The following is a 24,325-nucleotide window of genomic DNA, read 5'->3' on the forward strand; positions in this document are numbered from 1 at the left end:
TCTATGGAAGTGGGAGGTGGGACACAGGATGGGGGAGTGTCCACACGTGCTGACTGACACCATGGAGGCATTCTACAGAGGTTATTTTACGATATTGCCCTTGCAACCCTGTGAGGTGGGTGTGGTCAGGCCCATTTTGGAATTTGACAACCCCCAGAATTCAGAGTTTCAGTAACTTGCGTAAAATCATGCAGATAGTAAGTGGCACAGCTGGAGCTCAAACTCAGTTCTGTCTGTCTGCAAAGTCCATGCCTTTCTTTTAACACCACTCTACCTTTTCAGGTATTTTAACCCGAAGACTCCCACGCTTGAATCTTAACTCTACCCATGGGCTCCCCCACATCTGCACACAGTTTCTACATTGGAGGGTGGAAGGGAGTGCTTTCTGCCCTGAGAACGATGTCCTCGTCAGACCTGAAATCCTCCTTCTCCCAGCCTGCTTCTCCTCACACCCCATCAACTCCTCCTTCCTCATGCCCCTCAGCTGGTGAATTGCGTGTGGATGAGCACCCTAGGAAACACCTGCTGCCCCATGGCCATTGCCATGTTCAGATCTTCTTCCTCTCTCCCTAGACCTGGGCACAGCCTAACTGGGTCCCCTTGAGAGTCAATCTCATCCACATTCAATTTCCACTGAATGATTTCCACCAGAATGTGGTCAGGATCAAGAACAAGGGTGAGATCAGGACTCCCCTGCTTAACAGCTGGCGATGGATCCCATTCCCCTCCAGCGCTCAGCCTTCAGTCTCAACCCAGCTTGGTGTCCTCCTGTCCCTCCCAGCTCCAAACCCCTGAGTCACCCCTACCTGACTGAGATATGACCCATACCTCTCAGTTGCTGTTCCTTCTTCCTGGATGCCTTCCATATTTGAAATATTTAAATTTAAAAAAGTTATGTATGTACAACAGCATAAGCCTTTTTTTTTTTGGAGACAGAGTCTTGCTCTGTCGCCCAGCCTGGAGTGCAGTGGCACGATATCAGTTCACTGCAAGCTCCACCTCCCGAGTTCACACCATTCTCCTGCCTCAGCCTCCCAAGTAGCTGGGACTACAGTCACCCACCACCATGCCCGGCTAATTTTTTTTTGTATTTTTAGTAGAGACAGGGTTTCACCGTATTAGCCAGGATGGTCTTGATCTTCTGACCTCGTGTTCTGCCTGTCTTGGCCTCCCAAGTGCCGGGATTATAGGCGTGAGCCATGGCACCTGGCCAAGACTTTTTTTTTTTTTTATTATGCTTAAAGTTATAGGGTACACTTGCACAACGTGCATGTTTGTTACATAGGTATACATGTGCCAAGTTGTTTGCTGCACCCATCAACTCATCATTTACATTAGGTATTTCTCCAAATGCTATCCCTCCCACAGTCCCCCACCCCCTGACAGGCCCCGATGTGTGATGTTCCCCGCCCTGTGCCCATGTGTTCTCATTGTTCAACTCCCACCTATGAGTGAGAACATGTGGTGTTTGGTTTTCTGTCCTTGTGATAGTTTGCTTAGAATGATGGTTTCCAGCTTCATCCATGTCCTTGCAAAGGACATGAACTCATCCTTTTTTATGGCTGCATAGTATTCCAAGTTGCACATGTGCCACATTTTCTTAATCCAGTCTATCATTGATGGACATTTGGGTTGGTTCCAAGTCTTTGCTATTGTGAATAAGACTTTTTTTTTTTTTTTAATGAAAAAGCCATCCCCAGACTGGATACCACAGCTCTGTTCCTGCCTCCCCTTTTCAACTTCAGCTGTTTCTTTTGGGATTTGTCTCCTTACTTCTAAATAACAGGATTTACCTTGTTACTGTTTGGTTTTTCTGTTTCAGTTTTTAATGGCTTGACTTCTGGCTGTGAAGGATGAGGATGTAGATCTGTTATACAGCATTGCCCCTCCCCACTTCTTTTTTAAATATCTTCTTCCCACCTTCTCAATATATTCATATTTTTGTTAAATAAATGTTTACATTATCATGACTATTTAAATGTTATTCTTAGTCAAATCATATATTATACTATATTACATTTTATACTATATTAAATTTCCTTGGAATAAATATCTCTTTTTCAATTTGCCTAAACTTTCTATGTATTGATCATTAATTTGTTTCCTGATTCACTGCTGGAAGCATAAATCTCCTCAGTATTTTAGAACCCTGGGTGTTCCTTCAATTTCATCCTCATGAAGATGTGTCTCCTAGGGCCTTCTGTCCTGCTCTTGTCTGTTCTGGGTGCTGTTTGGGTCTCCTGCTCAGCTGTGATCCTGGAATCTCTCTTCACCATCATCCTGAAATCCTTCTTTTTCCTGTGTTGCTTTCCTTGTTTTCTGGATCCAATGTCTTCCTCCTTCCTGTTTTTATTTTTCCCTTTGTTTTAGTGAAGCACATCCTCAAGTAGTTTCCTGGGAAGGGAGTTATCAGGGTTAAATTTTTTTAGACCGTTTGTGTCAAAAAGATCTTTAGTTGATCCTCACTCTTGACTGATAGTTTGGCTGGGTATGGAATTCTAGCTTGGAAATCCTTTGCACTCAGCATTTGAAGGTACAGTTTCACTGTTTCTTGGCTTCTGGTGTTGCTGTTGAGAAGTCTTATGCCATATTGATTCTAGATCACGTCTTATTATCCTATTCCCACACTCCTCCCTAGAAGCTTTTCAGTTCTTCTCTTTCTCTCCAGCAGGCTGAAATACCATGTGTTGAATTGATGCAGCTGTGACTTCATCCACTGGCTGGACACTAGCAGAAACTTCCAATGTGGGAGCTCATGTTGTTCAATTCTGGCAAATTTTTGTGTTTCATGATTTCCTCCCTCCATTTTCTCTCTTTCTGAAATGGTTCTTTTTCCTATGTATTGTTTTATTTTCCGTCTTGTCTTTTTTTCTTTGTTGCTGTTTTCTGAGAAATTTCTTTAACTTTGACCTCTAACTCCATTATTCAGAGTTTTAAAAAATCTGCTGTATTTGGCCGGGCACAGCATCTCATGCCTGTAATCCCAGCACTTTGGGAGGCCAAGGTGGGTGGATTGCTTGAGCCCAGGAGTTCGAGACCAGCCTGGGCAAAATGGTGAGACCCTGCCTCTACAAAATATATAAAAATTAGCTGGATGTGGTGGCCTGGGCCTGTAGTCCCAGCTGCTAGGGAGGCTGAGGTGGGACAATCACTTGAGCCTGGGAAGTCAAGGCTGCAGTGAGCTGAGATCACACCATCGCATTCTAGCCTGGGCAACAGAGTGAGATCCTGTCTTAAAAACAACAATAATCTTTTATATTTTTCATCTCTCATAGCTCTGCATGTTTTTTCAACAGTCTCTTGTTCTTGTTTCAAGATGCAATGGTTTCTCTGATCTCCTTGAGCCTATTAGTCCTGGCTCCAGCAGTGCTTCTATTTCTGTCATCAGCTCAGTTTCCTCAGTTCCTTTCTTGCTGTTTGTCTTGCCTCCATCTTTCATGCCAGAGGCTTTTCTCAGATGTCTGGTGGTCCTTGGGAGTCGTTCATATTTAAGAGTAAGTCACTGAGAAACTGATTGGAATATGTGTATATGTGTGTGGATACCATGGGAGCTTGCCACTGGTAGGTCTCAGTATAGAGTAATCTGGTGAAGAATAAGCTGTTTCGTTGGGGGACAGTTATCTGCAGGACTTTTCTTGGGGAGGGTCTTCCTCAGAAGGAATACCTCTAATTCCCTGTCTGGATTGTAAAAGCTACCAGCTTTCTGGAAGCTGAGTGCGGGAAGGGGGCAGAGAAGGTCTCAGTCTCAGCTACTCTGCTACTAGTTGATTGCAGTTTATTGGCCCTGCTTGGTGTCTCAGGATTCAGAGTCCCTCTGGGGGAAATTCTCAAGCATAAACATCTAGTTTCTCCTGGAGTAATCGTGGAGTGGTTGGGTTCAGACAAGGAAGGGAGAGAGGAGCTATAGGGGCCTCTCTGCTTTTTTTTTTTTCTTTTCCCGAGATGGCGTCTCGCTCTGTTGCCCAGGCTGGAGTGCAGTAGCACCATCTCGGCTCACTGCAAGCTCTGTCTCCCGGGTTCACACCATTCTCCTGCCTCAGCCTCCTGAATAGCTGGGACTACAGGCGCCCGCCACCACGCCTGGCTAATTATTTTGTATTTTTAGTAGAGACGGGGTTTCACCGTGTTAGCCAAGACGGTCTCGATCTCCTGACCTCATGATCCACCTGCCTGGGTCTCCCAAAGTGCTGGGATTACAGGCATGAGCCACCGTGCCCGACCGCCTCTCTGCTTTTTATATAGATCTGTAGCTCACCCTCCCATTTCTAGTTCACTTGTTCCTCACTGTCAGAGGTACCTGGTGCCCCCTATTCCAGAGACTTTCCAGAGTTCTTAAAAATTCAGAGTTAAAAAGTTCCAGAGTGTAAATATGCTTTGCCTCTTGGCTTCTCTCTGGGCAAGCGCTGGGCTTTCTTTGTCTTTGTTTTCCAGATTCCAAAATTTGATTGCTATAATCTACTTTCCTGATCTCTTTGACCCCATGGATTTTATCCATTTACAATAATTTTAGTATTGGCACGGGGCTCCCCCATGTAGGGTGGTGCAGGGAGACTCACTAACCACAGGAGGTCCTGCCCGGGGCTCCTCCTTTACCCCCCTCCTTTTGGGGCAGGCTGGAGGAAGGGTCAGGTAATGCTGCTCACACAAAGCCTGCCTAGAAGTCCAGAGGTGGGGGGTACTCTGGGCCTCAGCTGTCAAGACTGGCAACCCTTTAACCCCTGATGACCCAGAAAATGCCCTCCCTTAAAATGTCTGAGTACCATGCTTCTTTGGCATCAGGGAGGGGACGGAAGTGTGGTGTCCTCTAAGTCTGCTCCCTGCTTGGCCGGGCTGTTTGCAGCTCCTTGGTCACTGAGTCCTTGACTGCAGGGGAAGAGAGGTTGGCCTCAGGCTCCAGGTTAGGCCACGGTTCTGAGAACGGGTGTGGGGGATCAGGCTTATATTCCATGCTAGAGCTCTGGAGTCGATGCGTGGGGTTGGGATGGGGCTGCAGAAGTGCCTTTTAAGATTATGTGCATGGACTGATCTGTCACTGGTTCCCTGCCATCTTTATCTTTTGGATTCCCCTCGGAGCAGGGGGAGGAAGGAGTTTCTTTTGGGTTCCATTGAATCAAATGAAAGGGAAAGTAAAGCTGTTCCTACGTCCTGGGCTCTGGAGCTTCTATTCCTGATCCCTGCAGAAGAAGGAGACGGTGGTGGTGGTGGGTGGGGGTGGCGGGGCACAGAGGAAGCGGGTACCGGGCCCTGCACCCCATTCCCACTCCCAGATCCCTCTGGACACAGCATTTTTCTCCAGTGAGCACAGCCTTCCCTTGCCCCACAGCCAACAGCAACATGCCTCCCAACAAAAGCATCTGCCCCTCAGCCAAAACCCCTGTTGCCTCTCTCTGGGGAAATTGTAGGACTGGGTCAGGGTGGGGGGACCATTCTCTGCAGGGAGATTAGGAGTATCTGTCAGGGGTGGGTGGAGCGGGGTGGGGCCCTGGCTTACTCACATCCTCCAGAGTCCTTTGCTGGCAGATTTGGGGAGCCCACAGCACAGGTGTCTGTCTCAGTATTGTCTTCCAAGCTCCTAGGCCACAGTAGTGGGGGGCTCCCCTCTCTGGCTTCTTCTTTGGTGACAGTCAAGGTTGGGGGTGGGGTGAGAGAGGGTCCTGCTTCTCTTCTAGGAACAGTTGATCCCAGGAAGAGCAGTGGAGCCTCCAGCAGGGGCTGTTGGGGCCTGTCTGAGGAGATAGGACGCGTCAGGCAGCCGCAGACACGACCACATTCCTCCCAACATGCCTGCCGGGGTCTGTGGAGCCCAGGGGCTGACGGGAGGGTGGGGTGGGGCTGGAAGGGTTTGCTTTGGGAGGTTGTCTGGGAGATTGCTGAAGTTTTGATATACACACCTCCAAAGCAGGACCAAGTGGACTCCTAGAAATGTCCCCTGACCCTTGGGGCTTCAGGAGTCAGGGACCTTCGTGTCCACTTCAGCCTTGCCCTTGGCACAGCCTGGCACCACTCCAGCCTCTACTCCTCCCCAGAACATCTCCTGGGCTAGTTCCACAAGGGGCTCAAACGAGGGCACCTGAGCCAGACTTCTGCCTATACTAGGGACGTTCTGGGGGTCTGAGAGGATATCTGGGGCTGGAAGAAAAAAAGGCCCCCCTAGGCCTGTTCCTGGATGCAGCTCCATCCACTTTGGGGCTAAGCCTGGGCTACAACAATGCCAACCAGGCTTCTTGCCATACTCGGTTTACAAAAGCCTTTCACGTACGCTGTCGCATTGGCTTCTCACAGCTGACTGCAGTAGGCAGAGTAGATGGTATGACTCCCACTTTGCAGATGAGAACACTGAGGCTCAGAGAAGCGCCAAGCCCTGGGTCACGGGGGCGTAAATGGCAGAGCCAGGACCCACCTGACTCCAGGCTGTTTCCTGGCCTCCATGAGGCCACCGGCCCTATGGTGTGGTGGATGTCAGATCCTCACCGTAGGGAGGAAATTAGGGTCTGTGCCCAGGGCTGGGGAGAGCTGCCTGGATTTCTCTTTGATGGGGGTGTTGGGTTGGGAATCACCATACACCTGACTGGCTGAGTGTATTTCAGGGATGGGACAGGCTTCTCAGCACAGCATGGCAGGTCAGGCCCGGGAGAGCCCCCCAGACCTCCTTGTCTCTAACAGCGGGTCATGGTGAGGGAGGCCTCTCTGTGCCCAAGGTGACCTTGCCATGCCGGTGCTCTCCAGCTGGGTATCTGTCCCCTGCAGTGGTGGGCTTCCTCTAAGTGGATGTTAAAGGCCCATCCAGTTCATGGAGAGCTAGCAGGTCACCAGGTTTAAGGTGCAGAGGCCCTGCTCTCTGTCACCCTGGCTGAGCCCAGTGTGCGGGTTCCTGAGGGCTGGGACTCCCGGGGCCCCATGGGAAAGTGTAGCCTGCAGGCCCATACCTCCCCCTGTGAATCACGCCTGGTGGGACAAGAAAGCCCAAAACACCCCAAACAATGAGTTTCCAGTAAAATATGACAGACATGATGAGGTGGAGGAGAGGAGGGACCTGGCTGGGAGTTGGCGCTAGCCTGTGGGTGATGAAAGCCAAGGGGAATGGAAAGTGCCAGGCCCGCCCCCTACCCATGAGTATAAAGCACTCGCATCCCTTTCCAATTTACCTGAGCACCTTCTCTTCACTCAGCCAACTGCTCGCTCACTCACCTCCCTCCTCGGCACCATGAGCACCTGCAGCCGCCAGTTCACCTCCTCCAGCTCCATGAAGGGCTCCTGCGGCATCGGGGGCGGCATCGGGGGCGGCTCCAGCCGCATCTCCTCCGTCCTGGCCAGAGGGTCCTGCCGCGCCCCCAGCACCTACAGGGGTGGCCTGTCTGTCTCCTCCTCCTGCTTCTCCTCTGGGGGAGCCTACAGGCTGGGGGGCGGCTATGGCGGTGGCTTCAGCAGCAGCAGCAGCTTCGGTAGTGGCTTTGGGGGAGGATATGGTGGTGGCCTTGGTGCTGGCTTCGGTGGTGGCTTGGGTGGTGGCTTTGCTGGTGGTGATGGGCTTCTGGTGGGCAGTGAGAAGGTGACCATGCAGAACCTCAACGACAGCCTGGTCTCCTATCTGGACAAGGTGTGTGCCCTGGAGGAGGCCAACGCTGACCTGGAGGTGAAGATCCATGACTGGTACCAGTGGCAGCGGCCTGCTGAGATCAAAGACTACAGTCCCTACTTCAAGACCATCGAGGATCTGAGGAACAAGGTGGGTGAATGGGCAGCAGAAGGTGCCATTCCAGCTAGCTCCTTCTGGGAACAATAGATGCCCCAGGACACTGACACCTTAAGATTTCTCCATAGGACAGAGCCCACCCCAGATCCCTTCTTTCGAGGTCTTGGGTGCCCTAAGAGCTGATCAGTGAGAGGATGCTCTCTCTTCCCCAGCCTGCTCATCCCCTTCTGATGTCAAATCCTCAGATCAAGTGAGATCAGTGATTCCTGTCCTTACATTTTACAGAGGAAGCAGTTGAAGCTTTGAGAGGTGCTGTGACCAGCTGCAGGTCACATAGCAAATTAATGGCAGATCCAAGGCTGGGGCCCTTGTGTCCTACCTTCCAGCACAGGGGAGGAGCGAGGCTCTAACGGGACCAGGCAAGACATCCAAACCACTCATTAGCTCACTAGTCTGGGCTGTGGCTGCCGCCGCCCATAAGCCTTGGTACAGTCTGGTCCCTCCCCACAGCCAGGCAGGCATGGAGAGCCTGCAGAGACAATCAGTGTGGCCCCTTGACGTGCCCTGCACAAAGGGAGCCTGGCAGGCTTGTGCCCTGACTCCAGCCCCCTCCTCCCTGCTCCCACCGAAAATCCTTTGCTTGACTTAACCCACTGCCCTTTAGCCACACAGGACTCCTGCCCTGGCAGTCACTTTGCTTGTTTCCACCTCAGGACATTTGCACATGCTGTATGCCCCTCCCCTTTTTCCTTCTCCTGGCTCACTTCTCCTCCCCCTTCACTCAAGTGTCTCTTTCTCAGGGAGAAGGTCACTGATGCCCCCAACCATGCCACACCCTTTATTATGTGCTCTCCATTCCCCCACCAACCATGCTCACCTCAGTTGTGAATTGCATGTTTATTTTTGCAGGTCTATTTTATCCCATAACTGTTCATCAAGATAAGGGCTTGCTCATTACTTTATCCCCAGCACTCAACCTCATCAAAATAAGGGCTTGCTCATTACCTTATCCCCAGCACTCAACCTCATCAAAATAAGGGCTTGCTCATTACTTTATCCCCAGCACTCAACCCAATGCCTGGCACATAGTAGGTGCTCAATAAAGGATGAATCTGAATTTACAGTGAGGAAACAGGTTCAGAGAGGGGAAGCAACTTTCCCCAAATAAGTGGAAGAATCCGGCTTTACACTATGACCTGCCTGGCTCCGAAGCCGGTGCTCTCAGCCTCCCTGCTAGGTGTGTCCCAGCAGACACAAGCCTGGGGTGCCTAGACTCAGGTGGAGGCACCTATGCGGGCCCACTCCATCCCCTCACTGTGGTCTGATAGGGTCTGGCTGGGCAGAGTGGTGGCAAGTGCCCGTTGTATGAGAAAGAAAGAGTGTTGACAGACAGGTGCAGGTACCCACAGCCCTGCACCAGTGGGCAGTGCACACCTGCCTAGATGGCTCATGGAGGCTCCAGGGGAGGAGCCGTGACTCAGCGGGTGCTCCCTCTCCCAGCAGCCAGCCACATGCTGACTCAGGTCCCTCACTTGCCCCACCTGGGGATCAATGACAGACAGCAATGGGGAGTAAGTTGAGGGTGTGGGAAGCAAGAGGGCTCCCACGACCAGAGCAAAGCTGTCCTTGTGCTGCCTCCAGGTCCCCATGTCCCCAGTGGACGATACCTTTGCCTCTGGGGACACCTTGCAAGTAGGGTCTTTGGTTCCCTCTCTGTCCCTCTGTCTGCCTATCTGGGTCCTTGCAGCCCTTCTCTCCTACTCCATCCACTCCCCAAATGGAGGGCCTGCATTTGGGGAATATAAGTACTGAAGGCAAACTGCCTGGGTTTGAATTTTGTTCTGTCCCTTGCACCCTGCCTGGGTTCAAATCCTAGCTCTGCTTATTAAGTTCTTTTATGGTGATGATCTTTGAGCAAATGTCTTAGCTTCTGTTTTCCCAAGTAAATGGACACAATAGTTGCTACCTTGTGAAAGATTCATGTAATTGACCAGTGTTTACCAAGTAGCATCAGTGTTCAGTTTCAGTCATTGGTGATTCTGCAGTTGGACTGTGATGGGGTGTTGGGGTGGGGGTGGTGTGTGTGTGTAGCACTTAATTGCACGCAGAAAGGAAAAGATACTTTTGATGACCGAGAGGCAGCTTTTCTCTGCTTTTGTGTCAAAAGGGAGGAAGGGAGTTTGGAGAGGGAAAGGAATTCTGTTCAATACTAAGCTCTCTTCCTCAAAATCAGAGGTACATAGAATGTGTAATAACTTACAGAATTGCTAGACTTCAACAATCTGAATTTTTTAAAATTCATTTTTATTTTTTCAGGTTGAGACTGAGCTAAAGTTAATCTGTGGCGACATTCTGAATGTACTGGACAAACACCTTATTCCAGCAGCTAACACTGGCAAGTCCAAGGTTTTCTATTATGAAATGTAGGTTCTATACTAAAAATTAACAAGTGTACTTCAATAATTTTAAACATGCTCAGGAATAATTGGCTTTGTTTCTTTTTTTCTTAGCTATTTCCTATTATTTTCCTTATTAAATATAACGAAAAATCCCACAGAAATTAACTGAGGAGCTTTTAATATCAACAAAATTATCACTTGATAGACTAGAATTAAACAAGCAAGTGGTTCCAAGAAATGGCACAAGTGTATTAATCATAAAATAAAATTTCTACATGAAACATTCAGCCAGCACTGTGAAATGTGTGGCTGTTTAGGGGAGGGGAATGAGATAGGTCCCATGAAAGCAAAAGAATATAAATAGGTAAAGCAAAAGCTAATGCATTTTTATAATAGCCTGACCATCTTTTTATTCCAACATTGACTATCCTTCTAACATTAAACAATTATTTTTAAATAAAAGTTGGAAACCTACATAGAAGAAAGTCATGATTCTAAAAAGGCCAACTTTTAATCTTACATTTTCCTTTCTAGTATAGAACCTACATTTCCTAATAGAAAACCTTGGACTTGCCAGTGTCAGCTACTGGAATGAGGTGTTTGTCCAGTGCATCCAGCACGTCGCCACAGATTAACTGTAGCTCAGTCTCAACCTGAAAAAATAAAAATACATTTTAAAAAATCAGATTGTTTCAGTCTAGAAATTCTGTAAATTATTACACCTTCTATCTACCTCTGATTTTGAAGAAGAGAGCTTAGTATTAAAGATAATTGGTTTCCCTCTCCAAACTCCCTTCTTCCCTTTTGACACAAAAGCAGAGAAAAGCTGCCTCTCGGTTATAAAAAGTATCTTTTCCTTTCCGCATGCAATTAAGTGCTGCACACACACACCACCCCCACCCCAACACCCCCTCACAGTCCAACTGCAGAATCACCAATAACTGAAACTGAATACTGATGCTGCTTGGTAAACACTGGTCAATTACATGAATCTTTCACAAGGTGGCAACTATTGTGTCCATTTACTTGGGAAAACAGAAGCTAAGACATTTGCTCAAAGATCATCACCATAAAAGAACTTAATAAGCAGAGCTAGTATTTGAACCCAGGCAGGGTGCAAGGGACAGAACAAAATTCAAACCCAGGCAGTTTGCCTTCTGTACTTATATTCCTAACAACGTTCAACAGGCAATCCCTTTAGTGGAAGAGATCCAAAACTAGCTAAGATGCCAAAAATCTGTGGACCAAAGTAACTATTGCCACTCATCTCTATTCATTTGTAATGCTGAAAAGGTACAGCACCGCTAAACGCACATACCCAGCTTGCTTCCTTTTTTTTCTTTTCTTTCTTTCTTTCTTTTTTTTTTTTTTTTTTTTTTTGAGACTGAGTCTCAAAAATCAGCCCAGCCCCTGATTTTTGTATTTTTCTTAGTAGAGACAGTTTCACCGGTTGGCCAGGCTGGTTTCAAACTCCTGAACTCAGGTGATCCGGCTGCCTCAGCCTCCCAAAGTGCTAGGATTACAGGCGTGAGCCACCACACCTGACCTTATCACAGTTTTTTTTTGTTTGCTTTTTTTTTTAAGAGAAGGAGTTGGCCGGGCGCGGTGGCTCACGCTTGTAATCCCAGCACTTTGGCAGGTGAGGCGGGTGGATCACGAGGTCAGGAGATCGAGACCATCCTGGCTAACACGGTGAAACCCCATCTCTACTAAAAATACAAAAAATTAGCCGGGTGTGGTGGCGGGCGCCTGTAGTCCCAGCTACTCGGGAGGCTGAGGCAGGAGAATGGCGTGAACTAGAGAGGCAGAGCTTGCAGTGAGCCGAGATCACGCCACTGCACTCCAGCGGGGGCCACAGAGCAAGACTCCCTCTCAAAAAAAACAAAAACAAAAACGGAGTCTCACTCTGTCTCCCCGGCTGAAGTACGGTGGTGCGATCTTGGCTCACTGCAACCTCCGCCTCCTGGGTTCAAGCAATTCTTTTGCCTCAGCCTCCTGAGTAGCTGGACTACATGAGCACGCCGCCACGCGTGGCTAATTTTTTTTATATTTTAGTAGAGACGGGGTTTCACTGTGTTGCCCAGGCTGGTCTTGAACTCCTTAGCTCAGGCAATGCGCCCGCCTCAGTCTCCCAAAGTGCTAGGATTATAGGCATGAGCCACTGCGCCTGGCCTATCACAACGTTTTAAAAGTGAAAAGTGATGTACATATAAATATTCCTTACATGTGTATCTACATTATTAAAAACCATAAACCAACTGAAGTATAAATGGGGGAATAGTTTAACACACATCAGTAAGACTGAAACTTGTTTATGCTAAGAGAGAAAACATAAAATGATGAGTGCTAGAAGAATAACTGTTAAAAACATGCCCATTGGCCTGGTGTGGTGGCTCTTGCCTTGTAATCCCAGCACTTTGGGAGGCCGAGGCAGGTGGATCACCTGAGTTCAAGTGATCAAGACCATCCTGGCCAACACGGTGAAACCACTTCTCTACTAAAAATAGAAAAATTAGCTGGGCATGGTGGTGGGTGCCTGTAGTCCCAGCTACTCAGGAGGCTGAGGCAGGAGAATCTCTCGAACCCAGGAGGTGGAGGTTGCAGTAAGGTGAGATGGTGCCACTGCACTCCAGCATGGGCAACAGAGAGACACTCCATCTCAAAAAAGAAAAGAAAAAAAAAGAAAAGAAAAGAAAAGAAAAAGAATTCTATTGCCCAGATTAACAAACTAATTTTGTGCCAACTGCCTTAATGAAGATAAAATAAATGAAATAAACTACTAAATTTAGTGCAAAGGGGCAGAGCAGACAATCTATTAATTTGGTAATTTTGTTAAGAATAATGATAGCTAATATTCATGGAGAGCTTGTTATGAGCCATGTCCTATCCTAAATATCCTACTTGTTTTAACTTCATCCTCGCAACAAATATATGAGATGGATTCTAAAACTCTCTTCACTTAGAAACAACTGGGGCCTAGAGAGGAGATTTCTCTGTGCCATATGATGCTGTTTGGTAGCATTTTGCCTCCAGTAGTTTCTTTCAAAATTGGGGTCAGTCCTCTCAAACCCCTTTGCTGCTTTATCAACTAAGTTTATACCCTCTTCTGAATCCTTTGTTGTCATTTCAACAATGTTTACAGCATCCTCACCAGTAGAATCCATCTCAAGAAACCACTTTCTTTGCTCATCTGTTAAAATCAACTCTTCACCTGTTCGCGTTTTCTCATGAGCTTATTGCAATTCGGTCACATCTTCAGGCTGCACTTCTAATTCTAGTTTTCTTGCGAGTTCTGCCACATCTGCCGTTACTTTCTCCACTGAAGGCTTGAACCCCTCAAAGTCATCCAGGGTGGTTGGAATCAATTTCTTCCAAACTCCTGTTAATGTTGATATTCTGACCTCCTCATGAATGTTCTTAATGGTATCTAGAATGGTAACTCCTTTCCACAACGCTTTCCATTTACTTTGCACAGATGCATCAGAAGAATCACTATCTATGACAGCTTTAGCCTTACAAAATGTATTTCTTAACTAATAAGACTTGAAAGTCAAAATCACTCCTTGAACCACGGGCTTCACAATGCATGCTGTGTTGGCAGGCGTGAAAACAACATTCCTCTCCTTGTACATCTCCATCAGAGCTCTTGAGTAACCAGGTGTGTTGTCAAAAAGAAATAATATTTTGAAAGAATTCTTTTTTTTCTGAGCAGTAGGTCTCCACAGTGGGCTTCAAATATTCAGCAAATCATGCTGTAAACAGATGTCTTCCAGGCTTTGCTGTTAAGTGTACAGAGCACAGGCAGAGTAGATTGAACATAATTCTTAAGGGCTCTAGCATTTCTGGGATGGTAAACAAACAATGGCTTCAATTTAAAGTCACCAGCTATGTTGGCCCCTAAGAAGACAGTCAGCTGTCCTTTGAAGCTTTGAAGCCAGGCACTGACTTCTCGTTTCTAGGAGGAAAGTCTTAAATGGCACCTTCCACCGGAAGGTGGAGGTTGCAGTGAGCTGTGACTATGCCACTGCACTCCAGCCTGGATGACAGAGACAGACCCTGTCTTAAAAAAAAAAAAAAAGACACATACACAACATTGATTAATAAGTTCACCCTCTTATATCACTGAGGTTGTAAACAATTACAATAGCAACATCAAAGATCGCTGATCGCTATAACAGATAATGAAAACATCTAAAATAACTGTTACCGAAATGGAACACAGAGACACAAAGTGAGCATATACTGTTAGAAAAACAGCACCGCAAGACTTGCTTGACACAGGGTTGCCACCAACCTTCAGTTTGTAAAAAAATAATATCTGCAAAGTGCAATAAAGCAAACACAATAAAATTTGGTAGGCCCGTACGTGAGATTTCTTTGTATTATTTCTTTTTGTTTTTCTTTGTAGAGATGGGGTCTCACTGTCACCCAGGCTGGAGTGCAGTGGCACCATCACAGCTCACTACATCTTTGAACTCCTGGGCTTCAAGGGATCCTCCCGCCTCAGCCTCCCAGGTAACTGGAATCACATGCATAAGCCACCACACCCGGCCTCTCTGTATTATTTCTTACAACTGCATGCAAATCTATAATTAACTCAAAACAAAAAGTTAAACATTTATTAACTGTTGACCAATGTACCAAATGACAATAACAAAAACCCAATTCCAACTTAGATTAAATATAAAGCTACATACCTTAAGTAGTATACAACTGTGAAGCAGCATTTTAAAAATCAGATAGCCATGTAGAAATACATTTCTATCTAAATAAACTCAAGCCATCAGACTAGAAAGAAATGTAAAATTACAAAGCCAAGCATTTCACACAAATCGTCAGAAAGCCAGCCAGGTACACTTCATCATTTCCACTATCTGCTTTCTATAAGATCTGAAGATATAATAGCATTTGTCTTGTATCTGTTCTCAACCACAGAGGTCAGAACCAAACTAGCTAATAAACTAGTCTAACTACTATACTTTAGTTAGAAAATAAACTCATTATAATTTGTACTCAAAGACAATGTTCCTGAGGAATTGGAGTTGAGATGGACTCTAAGGAACATGTCATTACATATATTTCTTTATATGTCATTACATATAAAGAAAATTATTTGAAGTGGTTTGTGGCACACGGATAGAATCCTTGTTCTGTGTAATGAGTGCTGGCTTAAAAGGTATGCTTTCTGGAAATGACATTTTGACCAATTTAAATCATATTTTACATGTAATAAAACTATTTTCTATTTACATGAATCAAATAGTCTCATAAAGCAAACACTTATGCCTCCATTTATTTCCCACTTTTTGCACAAAATTGGATTTTAATAGAATAGGTTTTCTTAAAAGGATAAATAAATGCTCACTGAAATTGGTCATTTTATATATTTGAGATTGATAACATATCCTCATATTATGGTAATTTTATAGCAATATTGTCAAAGAAAACAGTGTTTACTGGATTCACTTGAAATGAAACCAACCTAAAGAAAACAAAAATTATAATCCCAAATATGCTACCCTATAGAGGAAAGGGTTTTTCTTCCCCTTAAGTCCCCTTATACATTAGTCATCTTTCTTTTATTAAAAGTCTTAAAATATCCTCTAAAGCAGATTTCAAAATACAACATTCCTGAGTCCTCAGGAGTCCTGCTCACAGAAGGGATCTTTAACTTACAGGAAGACAATGCTGACACTAGCTTAAGCACGCATTCAGCACACCACAGTTACAGTGAATCACACAGGAATTCCACACACATTCCCTACCCACTGTCAGCCTTAGTTTACATAGTGGCATCAACAGAGAAAAGCCAGTGGTTCCTAAACGTCTTCTCAAATTGCCCAGTCTCCAGGTCCTTGCTCATTTGGCTAAGACTGAATAAACAAACACCATTCATTAAAATGCATCCTGGCCAGTGTGGACACAACGACAGAGTGACTCCGTACCGATGGCATCATCTGGTTAAAATTAAATTTAAACTTATTTTCCTTTGGGGTATAAAATATATAATCAAATGGAGTTATCCTTCGTATGTAAGTACTTGATAACAGCCCTGAGGTGTTCTATAAAGTCATCTAGAGCCTGTAATTAAGAAACAAAATTCTGTTTGTCTCAAGACCAATGTAAACTAGCTGAAAACAATAAGCTACATTTCATCACCAGTTATCATGCTGAGGAATCACTAAAACCATATCTAAATAATTCTCTTTTTAAAAAATAACTCATTTCCCTTCACACACACACTGCAAGTGGCACACATTTCGAGAATAAACGTGATTTCAAGCATATATCTTAAAGCAATTTAAACCAACAAAATGTAAGAACTTGGCAAAATCACTTAGATAATATCTAATTAGAATCCTCTTTTAAAACAACAGGAAAGTAAGTAATAAGCAAATAAATAAGAAAGCAAGTAAATGAGAAAACAAATAAGCACGTATATAATTAATAAGTAAAAATTTAAAAATCAATCCCTTTGCAAGCTGCAATAATTAATGAGGTTGTCACTAACCAATCAGACCATTTACATCAAGCATTGTGGTGAGACAGTCTTTCAGTTAGTATAAGAGTAAACAGAAATGGCGAAAAACTAATTCTTCACAATACTAGGATTTAGTTAAATTTAATTCATTTTATAGATGGGTAACTATTCATAGACCTTGAAGTTCTGAAATACAGAGTTAAAATAAGAGAAAGCTTTCTGGAATCAATAATATTCTAGTTATTGCTTAGTTGACTCATTGTGACATGCTTCCAACCTGGGCATCAAACAAGGATACACATCAAATCGGACTCAGTCTGGCTGGCTCCTTGCGCTCTGTAGCCGTGGTGGCAGCAGCAGCAGACGTCGGCGGCTGGGCTGCCAGGAGCAGTTCCACTGGGTTTCACTGTCCGAGACTTCCTTTGGGGCACTCCAGCAAACCAAGGTGGAGTATGAATGGAAACCTGATAAGCAAGGGCTTCAGCAAATCCTGCAGCTATTGAAGGAGTCCCAGTCCCCAGACACCACCATCCAGAGAACTGTGCAACAATTCTAGAAACTGGAACAACTTAATAAATATCCAGGCTTTAGCAACTACTTGATTTTTGTTCTTACAAAATTAAAATCTGAACCCACAAGATCATTGCGTGGTCTCATCTTGAAGAATAATGTGAGGCCGGGCGCGGTGGCTCACGCCTGTAATCCCAGCACTTTGGGAGGCCGAGGCGGGCGGATCACGAGGTCAGGAGATCGAGACCATCCTGGCTAACACGGTGAAACCCCGTCTCTACTAAAAATACAAAAAATTAGCCGGGCGTGGTGGCGGGCGCCTGTAGTCCCAGCTACTCGGGAGGCTGAGGCAGGAGAATGGCGTGAACCCGGGAGGCGGAGCTTGCAGTGAGCCGAGATCGCGCCACTGCACTCCAGCCTGGGCGACAGAGCGAGACTCCATCTCAAAAAAAAAAAAAAAAAAAAAAAGAATAATGTGAAAGCACACTTTCAGAACTTCCCAAATGGTGCAATAAACTTCATTAAAAGTGAATGTTTAAATAATATTGGTGACTCCTCTCTTCTGATTAGAGCCACTGTTGGTATTTTGATCACAACTATAGCCTCCAAGAGAGAATTGCAGAATTGGCCTGACCTCTTACCAAAACTCTGTAGCCTGTTGGATTCTGAAGATTACACCACCTGTGAGGGAGCATTTGGCACCCTTCAGAAGATTTGTGAAGATTCTGTTGAGATTTTAGATAGTGATGTTTTAGATTGTCCTCTCAACATCAGGATTCCCAAATTTTTACAGTTCTTCAAGCACAGTAGTCCAAAAATAAGGTCTCACGCTGTTGTATGTGTCAATCAGTTTATCATCAGGACTCAAGCTCTGATGTTGCACATTGATTCTTTTATTGAGAAATCTCTTTGCATTGGCTGGTGAGCCAGAGGTAGGGAAAAATGTGTGCCGAGCACTTGTGATGTTGTTTGAAGTTTGAGTGGATCGCCTGCTCCCTCACATGCGTAATATAGTTGAGTAGATGCTACAGAGGACTCAAGATCAAGATGAAAATGTGGCTTTAGAAGCCTGTGAATTTTGGCTAACTTTAGCTGAACAGCAAGTATGCAAAGATGTATTCGTAAGGCATCTTCCCAGGTTGATTCCTGTGTTAGTGAATGGCATGAAGTACTCAGATATAGATATTATCCTACCTAAGGGTGACATTGAAGAAGATGAAATGACTCCTGATAGTGAACAGGATATATGGCCACGTTTTCACCGATCAAGGACAGTGGCTCAGCAGCATGATAAAGATGGAATTGAAGAGGAAGATGATGATGATGATGATAATGAAATTGATGATGATGATACAATTTCTGACTGGAATCTAAGGAAATGTTCTGTTGCCGCCCTAGATGTTCTTGCAAATGTGCATCATGATGAACTGCTGCCATATATATTGCCCCTTTTGAAAGAATTACTTTTTCATCATGAATGGGTTGTTAAAGAATTAGCCATCTTGGGTTTAGGAACAGTTGCTGAAGGTTGCATGCAGGGCATGATTCCTTGCTTGCCTGAGCTTATTCCTCACCTTATTCAGTGCCTCTCTGATAAAAAGGCTCTTGTCCGTTCCATAACATGCTGGACTCTTAGCCGCTATGCACACTGGGTAGTCAGCCAGCCACCAGACACGTACCTGAAGTCATTAATGACAGAGTTGCTAAAACGCATCCTGGATAGCAACAAGAGAGTACCAGAAGCTGCCTGCAGTGCCTTTGCTACCCTAGAAGAGGAGGCTTGTACAGAACTTGTTGCTTACCTTGCTTATATACTTGATACCCTGGTCTTTGCATTTAGTAAATACCAGCATAAGAACCTGCTCATTCTTTACAATGCCAGAGGGACATTAGCAGATTCAGTAGGACATCATTTAAACAAACCAGAATATATTCAAATGCTAATGCCTCCACTGATCCAGAAACGGAACATGTTAAAGGATGAAGATAAAGATCTTTTCCCTTTACCTGAGTGTCCATTTTCAGCTACCACAGTGCTGCAGTCTGGCTTCCTTCCATACTGTGAACCTATGTGTCAGCATTGGGTAAACCTAGTACAGAAGACTCTTGCACAAGCCATGCTAAGCAATGCTCAACCAGATCAATATGAAGCTCCAGATAAAGATTTTATGATAGTGGCTCTTGATTTACTGAGTGGCCTGGCTGAAGGACTTGGAGGCAATATTGAACAACTGGTAGCCCGAAGTAACATCCTAACACTAACATATCAGTGCATGCAGGATAAAATGCCGGAAGTTCAACAGAGTTCTTTTGCCCTGTTAAGTGACCTCACAAAAGCTTGCTTGCAGCATGTTAAGCCTTGTGTAGCTGATTTCATGCCAATATTGGGAACCAACCTAACTCCAGAATTCATTTCAGTCTGCAACAATGACACATGAGCAATTGGAGAAATCCCCATTCAAATGGGTATAGAGATGCAGCCTTATATCCCTATGGTGTTGCACCAGCTTGTAGAAATCATTAACAGACCCAACACACCAAAGACGTTGTTAAAGAATACAGCAGTAACAATTGGTTGTCTTGGTTATGTTTGTCCTCAAGAGGTGGCCCCCATGCTACAGCAGTTTACGAGACCCTGGTGCACCTCTCTGAGAAACATAAGACACAATGAGAAAAGGATTCAGCATTCCGTGGAATCTGCACCATGATCAGTGTGAATCCCAATGGCATAATCCAAGATTTTATATTTTTTTGTGATGCTGTTGCATCATGGATTAACCCAAAAGATTATCTCAGAGACATGTTCTGTAAGATCCTTCATGGATTTAAAAATCAAATTGGCAATGAAAATGGGAGGCATTTCTCTGACCAGTTTCCTCTTCCCTTAAAAGAGCATCTTGTAGCTTTTTATGGTGTTTAATGTAATACACTTAAGCTGCAGTCCCAAAATTAGGGGTCCTTCAGTCTTGGAGACTATGAGGGAGCCTCTGCACCCAGGGAAAATGCTACCCTTCATGGGGGGAAGGGTAAACCAGTAGGGAATACAGTATAATCTCAACCCTACTGGGAGGGGCGGGAGGGAGGTGTTGCCATCACTGTATTAAGTTGACGTTGGGAAACGTTTTAACATCTGGAGGCTTTGTGGGTGGAAATATGTCTCCAGTTACAACTCCACAGTGGATGTGAAGAGGGGGGAAAAAAAAGAAGAAAAAGAAAGAAAGTGTGGCCGGGCACAGTGGCTCATACCTGTAATCCTAGCACTTTGGGAGGCTAAGGCAGGTGGATCAGTTCAGGTCAGGAGTTTGAGACCAGCCTGACCAACATGGTGAAAAAAATACATCTCTATTAAAAAAATACACGCACACACACACAAAATCTAGGCATGGTGGAGGGCACCTGTAATCCCAGCTACTTGGGAGGCTTAGGTGGGAGGATCACTTGAACCTGGGAGGTGAAGGTTACAGTGAGTTGATATCATGCCATGGCACTCCAGCCTGGGCAACAGAGCAAGACTCCTGTTTTAAAAAAAAGAAAGAAAGAAAGAAAATAAGCGATGGGGGGGATGCTTCATTAATGCAGTTGTTTAAATATATTGTGATTAATCCATACAACCAAACTCTAAAGATGTATCTTAAAGAACAAGGCACCTCTCTGTGTACTGAAATGTACTGTATGTACATTTGTACTGAAATATAAGCATAAGCAAGTATGTGCTGTCCACATACATATGTGGAAAGAGTCCGTAATGCATTAAGAGGAGAAAGCGTGCATTAAAGGAGGTATTTCCCATTTTGGAGGCAGGGAGGAAAATCTGGCATGCATGTGTGTGAGAGACAGTGCATTAGAATATGCGCAGAAAACACATCTGCGAACGCATAGCACAAATGCTTACTAATGGAGAGCAGGGGTGCTGGCCAGCTTCTACTCTGTTGTGTGTTTCCATTGTGTTAGACTTACTGATAATGAGTTCATGTGACTTTTGTAATCCTAGAGAGGGGACAGCATGTGTGAAGGTCTGAAGCAATAGAATGCATTAGGGAAAATACTAAAATTGGCCCAAAAAGGAAAAAAGGATGGCAGGAAGAGATGAGAGTGGAGAGGAAGGCGGCAGGCAGATGGCCCAGGGTAGCCTACGCTCTGCCAAGGAGTGTGGGGTTCATCCCAGTGCAGCAGGCTTTCTTTGTCCTCACTGGCAGCTCCTCTCAGTCTATGAGGCTGCCTCCTTGTCTTCTGCCCACATCTGACTGTGGGAGCTTCTAATCTAATCCCTTAGGAGGCCATCAACTTTACTTAGGGCTGAAGAATGTCTCATTCACTCAATAAACATTTACAAGCCCCAGCACAGTGGCTCACGCCTGTAATCCTAGCACTTTGGAGGCCAAGGTGGGAAGATCACTTGGATCTAGGAGTTGGAGAGCAGCCTGGGCAACATAGCAAGACCCCATCTCTACGAAAAATAAGAAATTAGTCAGGCCTGGTGCCACGCACCCGTGGTCCCAGCTACTTGGGAGGCTGAGGTGGGAGGATCGCTTGAGCCTGGGAAGTCAAGGCTTCAGTGAGCCGAGATCTTGCCACTGCACTCCAATTTGGGCAACAAGCAAGACCTTGTCAAAAAAAAAGAAGGAAGGAAAGAAGAAAGAAAGAAAGAGAGAGAGAGAGAAGGAAGGAAGGAAGGAAGGAAGGAAGGAAGGAAAGAAAGAAAGAAAGAGAAAGAAAGAGAAAGGAGAGGAGAGGAGAAAGAAAATATTCATAAAGAGAAACTGGAATCCCACAGGCTCAGTCCTGATGAGGGTGGTCCTGCTTCCTCATCTCTTCTCTGTCTACACTGTCTCCTGTGACACCATCCATGTTCCTGGCTGTATAAAGCATCTTCATGTGCCCCTCCCACGTCCTCTCTCCTGCTTGGTCTCCCTCTAAGCACAGACTTGGGAATATAACTGCCTCCTTGGCACTTTCATCTGATAGGCATCTCACATCAAAAACTCAACTCTGGCTTATAGCCACCCGCCAATCTGCTCCTGTTTTAATCTTCATCTCAGTAAACAGTGCTACCATCCACCCTGCTGCCCAGGCCAGACACCTAGGAGTCTTCTTTTTTAAATTAATTTATTTGAGACAAAGTATTGCTCTGTCGTCCAGGCTGGAGTGCAGTAGCACGATCTCATCTCACTGCAACCTCAGCCTCCTGGGTTCAAGCAATTCTCATGCCTCACCCTCTGGAGTAACTGGGATTATAGGCGTGTGCCACTACGCCTGGCTAATTTTTGAATTTTTAGTATAGATGGGGTTTTGCCATGTTGGCCATGGCTGGTCTCAAATTCCTGGCCTTAAGAGATCTGCCCACCTCAGGCTCCCAAAGTGCTGGGATTACAGGTGTGAGCCACCACACCCAGCCTATTTTCACTCTCTTAATGATGTCTTTGGAAGTGCAAAAGTTTTGAATTTTGAAGAAGTCTAATTTATCAACTTTATTGTGATCTATCTATCTATAGAGCTATACATACAGACATTTCCTGATTTACGATGGTTCAACCTACAATTTTTGACTTTACTGTGGTATGAAAGCCATATACATGCAGCAGAAATCATGCCAAGTACCCATAAAACCATTCTGTTTTTCACTTTCAGTACACTATTCCATAAATTATGTAAGATAGTCACCACTTTATTATAAAATAAGCTTCGTGTTAGATGATGTTGCTCAACTGTAGGCTAATGTATGTGTTCCGAACACGTGTAAAGTAGGCTAGGCTAAGCTATGATGTTTCATAGGTTGTGTATTAGATGCATTTTTAACCTGATATTTTCAGCCTACGATGGGTTTGTTGGGATGTAACCCCATCATAAGTCAAGGAGCATCTGCATATAATTTTGTGTGTGTGCATGTATTTTTAAAGTCTAGCTGACAGTATTTGGTAATGAATTAGATTTCGGGTAGAGAAGAATTAAGAATGATTCCAGTGGTTTTGGTCAAGCAAGTGTCTAAGATGGGGGAAGCCTACAGAAGCAGGAAGTTGGGGATGGGGGATCAGGAGCTCTGTTCTGGATGCACGGAGTTTGAGCTTGTCTGTTAGAAATCCACGCAGAGATGCTGAGAGGCAGGTGGAATCTGGAGTTCAGAGTCATTTGATAGATTAGGTGGCTGAGTGAGGTTGCAGAAGACCAACAGGGGTGAGAGGGTGGACTGAAAGGAGGAGAGAATCGAGGCCTGCCCAGGGCCTCTGCACTTAGAGGTTAGACAGTGAGGTAAACCCAGCAGGAAGATGAGAAGGAGTGGCCAGTGAGGTGCAGTTAATCTTCCTGAACGTCAGTTTCCTTGTAATAACTAGGCAGCAGTCATGAACAGTACTTCCCTCATAGCGTGATGGTGAGGTTCCTGGAATGTGCGCTAAAAGTGCTTAGAGCAGCGCCTTGCATGTAGGAGCTGCTCAGCGCATGTTAGCTAAACATGAGAATCTTCTCTCTAAACCTTCTAAAGAATTGTCAGACCTTGCCTGATGGCCTTAGCTATCAGGAGAGAAAATCTACAGAGAAACTTGGAGCCCACCTCAGCCAGGTGGCCTGGGCACAGTAGGATGCCAGCTGCTCAAGGGGAGGACTGGGCACTGCACTGAGTCTGCTGCCCAGAGCCTGGCACCATTGGGATGGCTGAGGCACACTGCCAAGCCAGCAGGTTTGTGCAACAGACTTGGCTCCCAAAAGGGAGGCCCAGAAGGCCCAGACACCCTCAGGAATACGGCCTGGCTGAAGACTGTGATTAAGGAGGTGAGAGTTTCAAGTCTGGTAATTTTGCTAGTAAACAGAAATGTGACTTCATTTACATTCCTGAGCCTCGAAGCCTGGACTTAAAGATGAATCCCCAGTGGGTGAGGCTGGGTACCAGAAGTGGCTACATAATTTGCAGAGCCCACTGAAAATGGAAATGTGGATCTCTTGGTCATGTGTCATGAGGGATGTCAAGGCAGTTATAGCAGAGCATTAAACCAAGTGTGGGGCCCTTAGCACCGGGGCCCTCTGTGACTGCACAGGTCGTAGGCCCATGCAGCTGGCCCTGTCTGGCCCTGCCTGGTTTCCATCCACAATGGTGAAGGAGGACAGAGTCTGGAAGGTTGAAGAGGGAGGCACTAGACATTCGTGGGTGGAGAGACCGCTGTGGCTACAGTGTGGAGAATGGGTCACGGTGAGCAGGAGTGGTCAGAGCTGTTGGAGCTTTATGCTGAGATGGGATGAGGTCTGCCCAGA

The 24,325-nt window shown here is 45.5% G+C and overlaps 1 protein-coding gene and 1 pseudogene across 1 annotated transcript; both read left to right on the forward strand.

The window, feature by feature from the left end:
* Window positions 1-28: 28 nt before the first annotated feature.
* LOC129135394 (keratin, type I cytoskeletal 16-like) lies at window positions 29-7,783 on the forward strand (annotated as a pseudogene).
* Window positions 7,784-9,340: 1,557 nt separating this feature from the next.
* LOC112206089 (transportin-1-like) lies at window positions 9,341-19,857 on the forward strand. The gene is given in 5 exon segments (XM_054671135.2): window positions 9,341-9,385; window positions 10,010-10,116; window positions 16,916-17,114; window positions 17,553-17,984; window positions 17,986-19,857. Coding segments are annotated over 5 exon segments (2,319 nt in total). The 3' UTR covers window positions 19,522-19,857.
* The last annotated feature ends 4,468 nt before the right edge of the window (window positions 19,858-24,325 follow it).

Source organism: Pan troglodytes, chromosome 19 (genome assembly GCF_028858775.2).
Source record: "Pan troglodytes isolate AG18354 chromosome 19, NHGRI_mPanTro3-v2.0_pri, whole genome shotgun sequence".
Lineage (NCBI taxonomy): Eukaryota > Metazoa > Chordata > Mammalia > Primates > Hominidae > Pan > Pan troglodytes.